We start from the raw sequence: 13700 nt of genomic DNA on the forward strand, positions 1-13700 counted from the left end.
CCTCGACTGCTTCGGAACTTCGGATGGGATAGGGCATAGCCTCGCATAGGGGCGACGTGGACGATCCGAGGCCTAGTCCTCTAGTACGCTGGGCGTACGAGTGTACGCTGGGCGTAACTCGGATTGGCCCGGTGACTCCTCCTTCGGATAATACCGAATTTTGATTTAATATTTATATTTTTATTATTTAATAAACTTCAAAAATTCATATCTTCTTCATACAAACTCCGTTTTCGACGTTCTTTATATCCCCACGTAGGTGAGACTACGCTCTACAATTTTCGTTTAGACTCCGTCGGCAAATTTTGAAATTATTTTTATTATTTATTTTTAAAAGGTCACGGTAAGAAAATTTCGTTAGAAATTCATAACTTCATTATCCGACATCTGTTTTTGCCAGACTTTTTACCGTTGAAAAACCATTGTCGAGACCTTCGATTCTCATTTAGGTCATTCCGGCCAAAAGTCGCTCGATCTCTGTTTCGAGTTTTTAGCTGTCTGTCGTTATGCCGAACTTGGAAAAATCATAACTTCCTTATACGTAGTCAGATTTGGACGTTCTTTTTATGTATGATCACGGTTTAATGATATCTAACATAGTAGGTAATCAATTCGAGACTTTTGGACATTTTTTTTGAATTTAATTTCATTGTATCAAAAGTGGTTACAATACTTGACTTTTTAGGTCATTACATAGAGTTGAAATATCGGGTCGTCACAGATTATGGACCTAGTCCGAGTACGCGGGGCGTAATTTCGTACGTTGGGTGTACGGCCTCGGGCCAACCTCGAAGTTTGTGCCCTGAACTTCAAAAATTCATATTATTTCACATAAGAGCTCCGTTTTTAACGTTCTTTATATCAACCCGTATGTGAGATTATACTCTACAACTTTGGTTTAGACTCTGTCGGCTAATTTTGACTTCATTTTTAATATTATATTTTTAACAGGCCGGGACAAGAAAAGTCTGTTAAAAATTCATAACTTCTTCATCCGACATCCGTTTTAGTGATGACACCCTAAGCGCTTGGCCAAGCATGGACTAAGTTGATGTGTTCAATTGTAGTCTGTTGTCAGTCGTCATAAATCGGAAGTCGGGAAACAAAACTTGGATAGAGATAATGATTATAATCAATGTCTCATGTCCATACGATATCTTGTAGAATGTAGGAATATTTGATCACTTATATAAAGGACTTGTTAATGATTAGATCAGAGTTTGACAGCGGCTATTGAAAGCTACGGTTGCTAATCAGATTCTAAAGTCATACTTGCAATAATAGTTATTAGACTTATCCAAGTGGGAGACTGTTGGATTACATGTCTAAACCCATTACTATATTTGGTATGTACTTGATTTGATTTGAGCATGGTCCTTTTGGGTTGCCTTCACTCATGCAACTTGATAGGATGACTAGTGAAGAGAGGGAGAGAGAGAGAGAGAGGGGGGGAGGGAGAGAGAGGGTAGGATTTATTATATGAATAAGAAATTAGTAATTAATTTGATATTAATTTTAGGATTAAAGGAACTGATTAATAATGGAGGGACTGGTTTTGCAAATCATTGATAGTTGCAAAGTTGGCTGATGGACTCCTATGGGAGGACTGGACGAAATCCATAGGAGACCTTATAGAATTCGTCCAAGGCTTCTATTATGTAGGTTCATGGACTCCTTAAGGCCTAAGTAAGGAAATTAGGGTTTCCACCTTAAAACCCTAATAGCCCCAACTATATAAACCCTCCAAGGCTAAGAATTTCACCCCGAGCTTCTAAGAGTTGCCCTAGCCAATTTTCACCTTTCTCCTTCTTCATTCTTTGCATTGAGTGTTTGTGACTCCATTAGAGGTGCAACACATGGGGCACTAAGCTTTCAAGAGTCAAGGACTTCAAGGATTGTCTTGTTATTACAATATAACAAGCGAGGTAATCATCAAACCCTAATATATATTTGAATTTCAAAATTGTATATATTAGATCTAGGGTTCATTGTTTTGGTATTCAATTTGCATGTTCAATAGAGAAAAACTAAGATCTAAAACAATTAGGATTACATGTGCACAAAGGAATGTTGTAATGCTCATAACCCATCAAATAATACTGCCTTGACTTATCTGGATGCTCTCGACATATAGATACCTTGATACTTGATCCCACGGAAACGAAAATTCTGCATAAAACACTCGTGATACCCGACACGAGATCTTACTTGAAAACCAACCCGATGAAACTTATAACCCGAGATCCAAGGATCTGTACTTGCATCTCACCCAAGACTTTATGATAACGACAACCCCTTGCTAGACCGAGATATAGGTGCTCCAATTTATCGCTGAGATTACCAGTCTCTCCCTGGTCCAACCACAAGGTTCCAAGAGCCCAAATAACAAAGCTACCCAACCTATCAACCACTCTGCGACACACACACTGATCGCCCACATAAACTTGTCACTCAAGATCCAATCCTTGGTCCAAATCATCCTATAGAATGCTACGAGTCGAGTCATAGGCTTCACACACTCCCTCAGTTACCATGGGCTCACCCTACGGTCTTTCCACGGTAGTCATGATGCTGCAAGTAGTCAGGGGTCAGATAGACGGTCGAACAGATGATCTACCCAAGAGCGAACAATCATACAAGAGCATCACAAACAAGCATTAGACCAAGAGTTCTTAGGCTATCAAACTTAGACTACAAGAGATCCCAAACCGTAATCCCCATAGACCTGGTCAATCAGTTAAGGCCCCCCTGGCCTAACTGAAACTTGCTCCACACTCACAGCCGCACTTATCTTCGATTCTTTCCGATCGCAAGGAACTCTGGCGTTCCCTACAAATATACCGATTCAAATTCCGTCATGGGTACGAACCCTAAAATGGCTCACACTTAGAGTTATCCCCCAACAGTCCCAAGTGATTACCCGCACTTGGATTCATCCACTCTTTTACAACCTCGTAACCGCTAGATTACCAAACCATCCTCTCATTAGCAAACCACCACCATACTAAGGTTATTGAACTAATACCTCATGACCAAACATTAATAGGTGCCCACACCCAAACCAGATTAAGCACTTTACCAGACGAAGATTGTCGCATCCAAAGCACCTTCCCTCAATACAATTCCACACCCTTGAACAACCCCATATGACGACAAAGAACTGATAGGCCCACAATTAAGATAGGTAGATAGTCGATCGGTTGCTCCACTTACTACCAAAACAAACCCGATTCTTACAATAATTCTACAATCTAGCAATTTAGGGCAACATACTCGGAAGCCAAGATACACCATCACAGAATTTAATAATAGCTTGTTACGACCACTAATCTTCAAATTATATAACTCGAAACCTTCAAATTATTCCAATTTATTAATGAAGAACGAAAAATAATCAACGATTGAGAATGCGTTGACGATAACCCAAAACCCCAATGTTTACTGAACAAAACCCACACAAAACTACACATACCAACTCTAAAGTTGATTGACATATCTATCGCTGCTTTTCCTGGAGTATAGATAGCAATCTATACGTCGATCTGGCAAATCCTTCAACAACCAAAACTTGAGCCAAACGACCCAGCCGCCTCATAAACGGAACATTGGCAAACCTGAAAGAAACATTGACCATAACGAGCCCCCTGACCAATGACTGCCTACCGTGGAGACACTCATTCATTCCTGAGCACATACAAGTCATGACGTGAACCTGAGATGATCACGTCGTGGCGACGAAGCCAGTCGCAATTCAGGTAGATATAGCAACATGGTGGAGGACCAACCACGTTTTGGCGAAGTGGCAAATAAACTTAATCGTTGATTTTTAATGCATTACTAAATTCAATTTTAATTAAGGAAAATTTCTCGACATTTAAACAATTTAAAGCAAAATCCCTGCACATACAAACCCTAACATACTCAAAAGACAAAGTCTAAGTCCAATAGACTTGAGTTAACCTGCTATGATACCACTGATGTGTTTTGAGCCTCACTAGATCAAATATATGTCAGCAAAAACTATAAATAATTTTGATCTAAACTCGAAATCTGAAGAATCTAAACTATCTAGTCTATGTAACTTAGTAGAACTCTAAAGAAAACATTGATTTCTTAGGTGGTTTCTTGTTTTGTCTAGCTAGTAGATTGAACTAGAGAACCCAACTAAGAGTTCCTCTTTTGTGATTGCACCCAAGACGCAAACAAGAATCAGATCCAAGCAATCCTCGAATTTCGAGCTAAAATAGAATCGAAACCTCAATTCTATTCTTCGGCCATGACGTAACAATCAGATGGTTACGACGATTCGGGATTTCTGTAGGTTTTGAGTATTCCAAACTTTTGTGGCTTAGAGGTGTATTTCTTATCTTTCAAAACCGAAACTAGAGCTCTTTATTTATATAGTGGTGATTTGAAACCCTAGAGATAAATATTAAGTGTAATTATAATTATATATGGTATTCAAATCATTCTTAAATATTACATATTCCATATATTTACCATTAATTAAGTAAATTATTAATTAATTAACAAAACAAATCCCTCAAATAAATATCGTTACATATCTACTTCTTTTTATTCTTGTGTGTCACTCAAAAAAACATTGTTATTTATAGTAATATTATCGGGTTTTGTTATGGCTATGGGCACTAATCTCCATCAAACATTCCCTATGATCGAAGTAACTTGATATCAGAGTTCAAGAAAGCACAACTTTCATTTTCATCTTAGGCCAATATACCCGAGTCAATGAAATTTTCTAACACAGGTCCCTCAACCCTAGCTTTTAAGATGGTGAATTTTTTTACCCATAATGATAAAACGAAAGAAGAAGAACGATAAAGAAAATGGAGAGACAACTTGACCTAAGGCGTTGAACAATCTTCTTGACTGCAAGTATTTAGAGATATGAACAAAGTTTGAATTTATAGGAAGATTTGAACAAAAATCCCGACCTTTGAAAATTTATATTTCCTAGGAAGTTGAACGGATGGGATTTATCTAGATAAAAGTTTCATGTCCTATTATAACGACATGATTTCAAGTTTAGAAATCTCCATCTTCCAAGATCTTGAAAGAAAAATTTTCAGGGGCAATTTTTATGGATAGTATTTTGTAGTTTTATTTTTCTGTTCGAATATTGTCTATCATCATGAGTGGCCCAAGATCCTGAATAACCAGTGCCTTGGTATTACCACTGTATCTCTTGTATTTTTGTCATGCAGGTTTAAAAGACTACTTCACATGACAAAGACCAAGTCAATTATGCATGTGATCAATAAAACTAGACCTCGAGTCTTCACAAAATACTTGGTCAAAGCGAAGATATGGGAAGATACAAGATTTTTAGCTTAATTAGTTAGATCATTAATGTACAAAAGACAAGTTTGTTTACTCTTGCACACACGTACACTCCATCACTCTTACTAGCACTAAAAAACATTACTCACAATCAGCTTGAACTTGTAAAACACACTCCTCTTTTTAATAATATTTTTAAGCAAAGTAACTTTAGTCACCTCCCGAGTTTTTATATAAAAAGTCGGCGAATAGTTCTACGAGTGCTCAAAGGCTTTATAGTGTGATTTGGCTTGGTGAAACAAGTGTGAAGCTACGTGGATGGGTGTTCCCAAACAATGGGAAGCCTTTAAGGATTGTGGTACCTTATAGGCATAGTTATAAAGAGGTTGTTACAAAAGATGTTAGGTCTCCGGAAGGTGAGAGGGTATAGTATTGATGTTTTTGATGCTGCTGTGAATTTACTACCTTACCTTGTGAATTCTATATGGAGATGGTGTAAGGAACCCGAGTTATAGCAATCTTGTGGCTGTTGTTGCTGAAAATATAAGTTCTTGCTTGAAATAGCAACATACTTACTTGGAATTGGAACCATATCAATTTTAAAGTTTTTGAGCTCTTAATTTTGACCTCAAAAGTCAAAGTCTGCAAATTTGACTTGCGATTTTTTTGCAGATATATGATGCAGCAGTTGGAGATATTACAATTATCACAAACCGAACAAGAATAGTTGACTTTACACAGCCTTACATGCAATCTGGGCTTGTTATTGTTGTTCCGGTCAAAAAGTCAAAAACAAATCCATGGGCTTTTCTTCAGCCGTTCACCATTGAAATGTGGCTCATGACAGGTGGCTTCTTTCTACTTGTCGGGTTTGTTGTTTGGATTCTAGAACATCGTTTAAATCACGAGCCAACAAATCATTACAATCTTCTGATTTAGTTTCTCAACCATGTTCTTTTCACATAGTAAGTATTGTATTGTCTAAAGATAAATGATGTTTAAAAAGTATTTGGAAAAATAAGCAAATGTATAAAAAGGTCCTTGTGTTTTCTGATTTTTACCGTGTTTAGTCCAAAATTGAAACCTTTCTCATTTGACCTTGAAATAAGGACCAAATTCAGAAAGTTCTTGGGACGAAAATGTTTCAATTTTGATCTAAACTCGATAAAATCAGAAAGCACAAGGACCTTTCTTGTAATTTACTTAAGTAAACAAGGACAAGTTTGTGAAAAGTTAGGGACTTTTTTTTTCGATATTAAATCGTAATTTCTTCGTTAAGTAAAAAAAAAAAACAACCATACAAGGTTCATATGAAACATTTTCTAGTTTAGTCGAAAATTGAAACATTTTCTAGTTTTAGTCCCCTTAGTTCAAGGGTTCATATCGATTTTTGTCCTTGAACCTTGAAAATAAGGACCAAAATAGAAAGTCAATATGAAACCTTCAAATAAGAACTAAAATTGAAAAAAAAAATCAATTTTTGATCAAACATGGTAAATCTTGGAAAACACAGGGACCTTTTTGTAATTTACTCAAAATAAATGAAGATAAATTTGTGAAAAGTTATGACACCATGGAGAAAGGATTCTCTCCCCACCTTTTCTATTAAGCCGTTTATCATCTATTAAGTCAAAAAAACACACATATTTAGCTTTTTTTTTTTTATCAATTATTGTTTCTTTTTAGAACTGACCGAACCTGTAAATGACTATTTTACCCTTTTGTCTAAAACAACGTTAAAACTTTACAAAGTGAAATTCTTTGTAACGTGCAGGGGAGAACACGGTTAGCACATTGGGGCGATTAGTTCTACTGTTATGGCTTTTCGTGGTGTCTGTTGATCATCAGTTCAAGTTACACAGCTAGTTTGACTTCAATCTTGACCGTTCAACAGTTGACTTCTGGAATCAAGGGAGGGTTTAGATGGCATGCTTGCAAGTAACGAACCAATTGGAGTTCAAGATGGCTCTTTTTCATATAATTATTTGATTCAAGAACTTAATGTTGCAGAATTGAGTATTAGATCGTTGAAAGATTACCTAAATGCCCTTAGACTTTCTTTGAACCTTCACACAAAAGATCACATCACACATGTTAATTTGATTACAAAGTTATTAAATTGACTTTTGACCAAAACATAAACGAATTTGGTTTGGGCAGAATCAATTTATATCCCATTTTTGCAAAATGATATGAGTTTACCCTATTTTTTGCAAAAGTTTAACTTAGTTTTGCAAAAAACTAAACCTTTGGTGTGGAGATAAAATTGTCTAGATGTAATGTCTACATCTAACATCTTTTTGAGTACATATCATCCAACTAATGCTGATGTGGAAAATCAAATAACAAATGAATGTCAAAAACATACATAAGAGTTAAGACAACCTCATATAAGTTACTTTTCAAATGTTTACAAACACAAAAGTGAAAACAAATTAGTGTATCATCTCCGGAATCACTCATTCCGGTTTCCAAAACGAAATGCAAAAAAGAGAAGATCGATCAAACAAACAAACAAACAAAAGATTGCTCAGAAACCATGGGTGGAATTACTGTTTGAATTTAAAGATCCTCCTCCTGATTCCTTTTTACTAGTTTTGCTAATAATCCCTTTTCCAAAATACTCAGCAATTACTGAAAATCCATCTTTTGAATTCTTAACTTGCTTGAAAAACTGATCTTGATTCTTGGAATTTTGTTCCAAGTTTCTTTTCATTTCAACAACAGATCTGTACTCAGGGGCACATTCGGGACATTCTTTTTCATTGTCTCCAAGACAACGTTGATGAAAAGAATGCATACACATGAAGTGGACAGCTGGCAGATCAAGTGTGAAAGTACATGCACTACATTTGCTTAGTTGAAAGATTCTTGCATTTGTTCTTAAATCCTGGATTTCTTTTCTCATTGTCAATGTTTCTTCCTGTAGAGTAGATTTCAAAGATGGAAATGAATTTTAACTATTAAAATATTATAAAAAAAATATAAAAAACAAACCTGGTATTTATCGATCATGCGACGATCCTCTTCAATAAGCTTTGACTCATGTTCCAATTTTCTAGCAATATAATCCCGAATAACAGAAAGAGTAAGACATGGATTTGAAGAAAGTGTTTGTAAAACCATAATAGGAGGCAAAATCTCATCTCTTTCAATATAATTCAAAACTTCTCTTACTTCTTTTGAACATTCTTCCCCTAATTCACCAAAATACTTCAACAAATCAGCCCATAAAGTCGGATCACCACCCTTCCCTGAATCCCCTAACCTCTTACAACAACCAATCAAGCCTTCATGATCATGCGACCTCATGTAACAAGCAATCACCTCTTTATAAAGTTTCAACTTTTCATAAAGATACAAAAGCCCTTCTTTAAAAGAATTCATTTCACATAAGATTATAGCCAAATCAACATCGTACAACGGTTGTTCTTGATCCAAAGGCCATGCGGTTTTCAACAACAAAAGCCCTTTTTGAAGCCTTTCTTCATGATCATTTTCCATGTTTTTTGTATCTTCTTTTTTAGGTAATTCAACTAATTTCCCATTTCCATTTGAAGTAGTTGTTGTCCCATTTTCAAGTGACATTGATGGGAAGTTTAAGTCGCTTGACAAGTATAATTCCAATAAAGTGTTGTGAATTTCGACTTGTGCGGGTGAATCTTTGACTTTTGTTATATACTTTTCAAGAAAATTCATTAAAGATCTTGGATAATGAACAAAAATGTTGAGAAAGTCAACGGGTGAAGGTAACATATAGGAATATGATGTCCCATTTGATGCCCCTTCAGTGCAAAGTCCCATGAGGATTTCGATTGTTTCCATTGGTTTATGCTCGATAAGTATTTTCCCATATTCTTTAACAGTGACCCCACTTTGACTTTGGTCAAGGCTAGAAATATACTGCAAAGCCTCATCATATCTTCCCAAATCCTCAAGCAAAATCTTTAAATACCATTCATGTCTTCCACTTTTTTTAGCAACAAACATTGCATGTTCATGATAATTCGCAGCTCTACAAACCCTAATCGCGGTTTCCACATCAAATTTAATCTCACCATCTTCACTTTTGATGAAAACATTCAACTTGTCAACATCTTTCAATTTGGTGTAACAGTTTAAGAGAAGGGTAGTATGGTCTTTTGACGCGAGACCCTTTTCGTGTAGCTTCTCGAGGTAATTTGTAAGGTTGTAGATTCTTTGTGCATCTAGGAACTTCTGGATGACATAAGAAGGTTCTAGATGACCAATTGTATGAATGTATTGACTCATGGCTTCATCAAAATCTTGCTTCATGTATAAATGATCACCATATTTTCTTAAAACTTCAGCAGTTGCAGCTGCATCAGCTTGTTGACTTTGAACAAGATTAATGGCGACTGTGTAAAGGTTTTTTTTGAAAAGCATGTCGAGTTTGCTTTCCATGTCTTTTTCTCCAATACATAAAGCCGATTTATCGTTCATGATAAGGAGTATGCTTCCCCATTCACAAAGCATATGGGATACTTCTTTGGTTACTATACTGTGTGCAATTAATCGGTTTTTAAGGTCATAGATGTTGAAGGTGTTTGAGCCACTTCTTTGGTCTGCAATTACACATAAGAGGTATCCACGAAACCACCCGAGGAACTTCTTTTCTCCTTCAAAACCCCAACATGGACCTCTACCATCAACTTCATAGAAATATACTGCCTCGGGTCGACCAATTATAAGCTCCTAATAATTAACACCAAATTGAAATACTTTTATGCTTAAAAACAATAGATAAACAGATGAGAGTAAAGAGAGAAATAGCAAAAGGGTGATACCAGGCGATCATTCATGGCAACACTATTGACATTACTCCCAATGTGATCAAGGGTTTGTCGAGCAGCTGGCTGAGTCTGCAAGTTAAACAAGCTTACAGAAGTTGGAGTAACTGCAAACAAATGAAAAGCTTTCCCATCAACACGAAAACCCATTCCAGTAATACCACATTGGGATTTATCTTGACTTTTCTCCACTTGAAGCATGAATCGTTTGATACGTTCACGTGCAATATCACCTTGGATGCAATAAATGCAACCATTGTCTAGTCCAATAGCTATCAGCAATATTGGTGGAGCTTCTTCTAGAACTAGAAATGATGTTATCTGAAGAACAATGAAAAGAAGAACTCCAATTACTTTTACCCATAATGTTTACAAGAAAGTGAAAGTATAAAATTTCAACCTTTGCTTCTGGGAATTGATTAGTGAATATTCGTAGTATTTGGATACAATCAGGAATTGGTGTGCTTGTACCCTCTGGTTGAGTTTTATCTAGGTCAAAAACCTTGAGGCATACAGATGATAATTGTGGAGATATTTGTTCATCTTCTCCAACAGTTAGTAGGAAGTTGCGTTGCTGGTCAATTCATAACAAAAATGGAAAAAGATTAAACTTTCTAGTGTTGGCTTGTTACATACTTAGATAACAAAGCTGTGTATTTTCTTCCTTGATAGTGTTAGCTATCAGGAATAGATGAAGCAAGAAAAACATCTTTGAAAGTGCATGATTAACCATTAGATAAGATCAGAAGAAATTGTATAACCATAGCTGTAAAATTCTTCTAGATATTACAATTTCTTATCTTGTTTCTTGATCTTGAATTCATTCCTATCAACAAAGGAAACTGGATTTAGAAAACCTAATTTCATGTCATTCTGTATAGGAAAACCTACAACCCTAATTCTGCACAAATGTGTTCTAGATTGCTAAATTCACGCAAAACGTGGTCAACAATGGGGAATAATCAGGAATTATAGACAGACAGAGAGCGATGAAAAAACCTTGAGTTGTTGAATGAATAAAACAGAGGAAGTGTGAGCTTGGAATCCATAGCTGAACTTAAAACCTCGATCTAGTAAACTAACAGTCCCATCTTCACATCCCACCGCGATTTTCCCCCTTCCGCTGGAGCAACACTCGATTTTTCCAGCGACTTCATCCGGGACCAAACATTTTCCGGCGTATTTCTCCTCAAAGAACTCGAATTTCCTCCATTGATACATGTTTCTTCAACGTATTGAAATCAAATCGGAGCCCAGATTATTCTACGCAATTGTAATCATCTCAATCTGTACAGGATACGCCGATAGTTGAAGAATATGTGATCGATCACAGGGGAAAGGACAAATTACACGGATGGTCCCTATGGTTTGTGTTAATGTGCACGCTTGATCCTTAACTTAACGTCAAACTTTAATTTGTCGAGTCTTTGCTCCTAACAGACTTGAAAAGATTAATTTGCCCTTATATTTTCTTTTTTTGGTTTCCTATTATTTATCTTATTTTTAAATTAAAACAAAAAACAAAAAAAAAAAAAACAAAACCATCGTCCACTCCACCCTCCTTCCCATTTACCTAACATATCACTTCTCTCTCTCTCTCCACCCCCTTCTGTTGGTCCGGCTATCTTCTTCGACCACCGGTCGTCACTTCCCCGTGGATGTTTTCCTTTGTCATCGACACCGACATCACAACACTCGAGGCTTCGTTAGTTCGTCTTCTCTGAGAGGTTTCATTATCCCTTTTCTCTGCCGCCTATCAACCCTAATCACCCTAATCGTTGTCGGGATCCTTTGTTCTGACATATCATCAACGCTCTGTTGATTTGCAGAGGATAGTGTTGGATTTGTACCAAAGGGGAATCGAGATGCCCTAGTCGTCAACTACCACCGGACCGCCAACCTCCATCAATCTTGTCTCTTCCACCCTTCTTGCTGCTAGACAATCTTCCATACTTCCTGCTGCTTCATCGATCATTTTGGCATTTGGGGTTCAAAAATCAAAGATTGTAAATGTTTTGATTCTAGTATCTTATACCCGATTTTTATATTGGTTTTGGTTTTGAGGTATGATTTTGAGGTTTATCAAGGTATAATTTCAGATTTGATGCTAAACTTTGTAATGATTTTGATCTTGAGGTTTATAAATGTATGATTGCAGAATATACCTACAATGTATGATTTCAATTTTCTGGTTTGATTCTGAGAATGGTTTTGATCTTAAGGTTTATCAATATATGATTTCGTTTTTCAGGTTTAATTACGAGAATGATTTTGAGTTTTTTTAGTGGTTGTTAGCAGAGGTGACCGGGGATGTCGGAGTTGAACCGGAGTGCCAGTGGTAATCGGTGTTGGTGGTTCTTTGAATAAGAAACGTCGGGGAGGATGGGGTAGGGATTAATATGACCTTATTTTTTAAATAAATAATAAAAACATTTATTTTAATCAAATAAATCAGAAAAAATAAGATAAGGTTAAATGGTCTTTTTACAGCTGTTAGGGACGATTTATGCAACAAAATAAAGTTTGAGGGACCTTACGAGTTAAAAAAAATTATTAGGGATGAAGAACATAAATTACCGCAAGCCATAAGGACCATTCGTGTAATTTGTCCCACGGGAAATTAAATTAAAATCGTGAAAATGAAAAAGTGAAATGAGTGAGAACATGTTTGTTTTGTAGTCCCTGTACGTAGATATCCGTTTTCGACTTCAGGACCTTGATGCCATGTCCCCATAAGATATTTATTTAATTTTCTATTGTGTTTTTTTTTTTTTTTTGGGATAATATATACTATATATATACTATTTATACATTATTACAAGTAAAATGATAAGAGCTTTTAAAAGACGAAGACTTTTAAAAATGAAGACTTAAATGAAGACTTGATATTTATTACTGCTGCATAAATCATGATCATGTTGCATTCATTTATAATGAGGATATGATTGAAGAGGTTAGTATGTTATGAGTAGTTAAATGAAGACTTGATAACCAATCAAAATTTATAAAAGTCGGGTTGTCGTTCTAAAAAGACATTTACAGCATGTTGGGTCTTGCAAATCTTTCATGTGCTGGTGATGGTTCATATGTTACGTAATTTAAAGAAATTTGAGCCTCATCTTAATTGGTAATACTTTATGCAAACCATGATGACATCTTCTATCTAACCATCTTTCAATAGAGATATGCCTTAGGATTCCTATAAGAGTGGAGTTACATTGCTTCATATTTCATACATATAATGTATGTTCTTTGAGTTTGTTTTTCAATATATAATTTTTGGTTCTATCTATACATTATTTTTAAAGATGTATTACATATCTGTAACTCACGTATTATTTTAGCATGTGCTCAAGTAAGAAGCATGTATTATAGTGGGGTTTGGCAATAGGAAATAGTCAACACAAACTTCAAGAATGATGACTTTGTACATGTATAAAACTGTTTGTAACTATTTTAATGAAGTGTTACTCATTTTATGTTAAACACTTATTTTATTTTATTTTATTTCATTTATTAATTTTTTTAATTTTTTTATTATCTAAAAGAACAAATATATCAAAAATTATAAGTTTTTATTCACTACAA

At 35.6% G+C, this 13700-nt stretch overlaps 1 protein-coding gene and 1 long non-coding RNA gene across 2 annotated transcripts; one reads left to right on the forward strand and one right to left on the reverse strand.

Moving 5' to 3' along the window:
* Positions 1-7670: 7670 nt before the first annotated feature.
* LOC145072594 (vacuolar protein-sorting-associated protein 11 homolog) lies at positions 7671-11441 on the reverse strand. Its single transcript, XM_079019040.1, has 5 exons — positions 11112-11441; positions 10513-10686; positions 10110-10433; positions 8299-10017; positions 7671-8224 (listed from the first exon to the last, which is right to left on the reverse strand). The coding sequence occupies exons 1-5, from the start codon at positions 11331-11333 to the stop codon at positions 7832-7834; spliced, it is 2832 nt and encodes a 943-aa protein (XP_078875166.1). The 5' UTR covers positions 11334-11441; the 3' UTR covers positions 7671-7831.
* A 223-nt stretch (positions 11442-11664) lies between these two features.
* Positions 11665-12224, forward strand: LOC145074104 (uncharacterized). Its single transcript, XR_013691702.1, has 2 exons — positions 11665-11839; positions 11942-12224. It is a non-coding gene; the product is annotated as an uncharacterized LOC145074104 (long non-coding RNA).
* The last annotated feature ends 1476 nt before the right edge of the window (positions 12225-13700 follow it).

Source organism: Lactuca serriola, chromosome 9 (genome assembly GCF_051521515.1).
Source record: "Lactuca serriola cultivar US96UC23 chromosome 9, Lser_US96UC23_V15, whole genome shotgun sequence".
NCBI classification, from domain to species: Eukaryota; Viridiplantae; Streptophyta; class Magnoliopsida; order Asterales; family Asteraceae; genus Lactuca; species Lactuca serriola.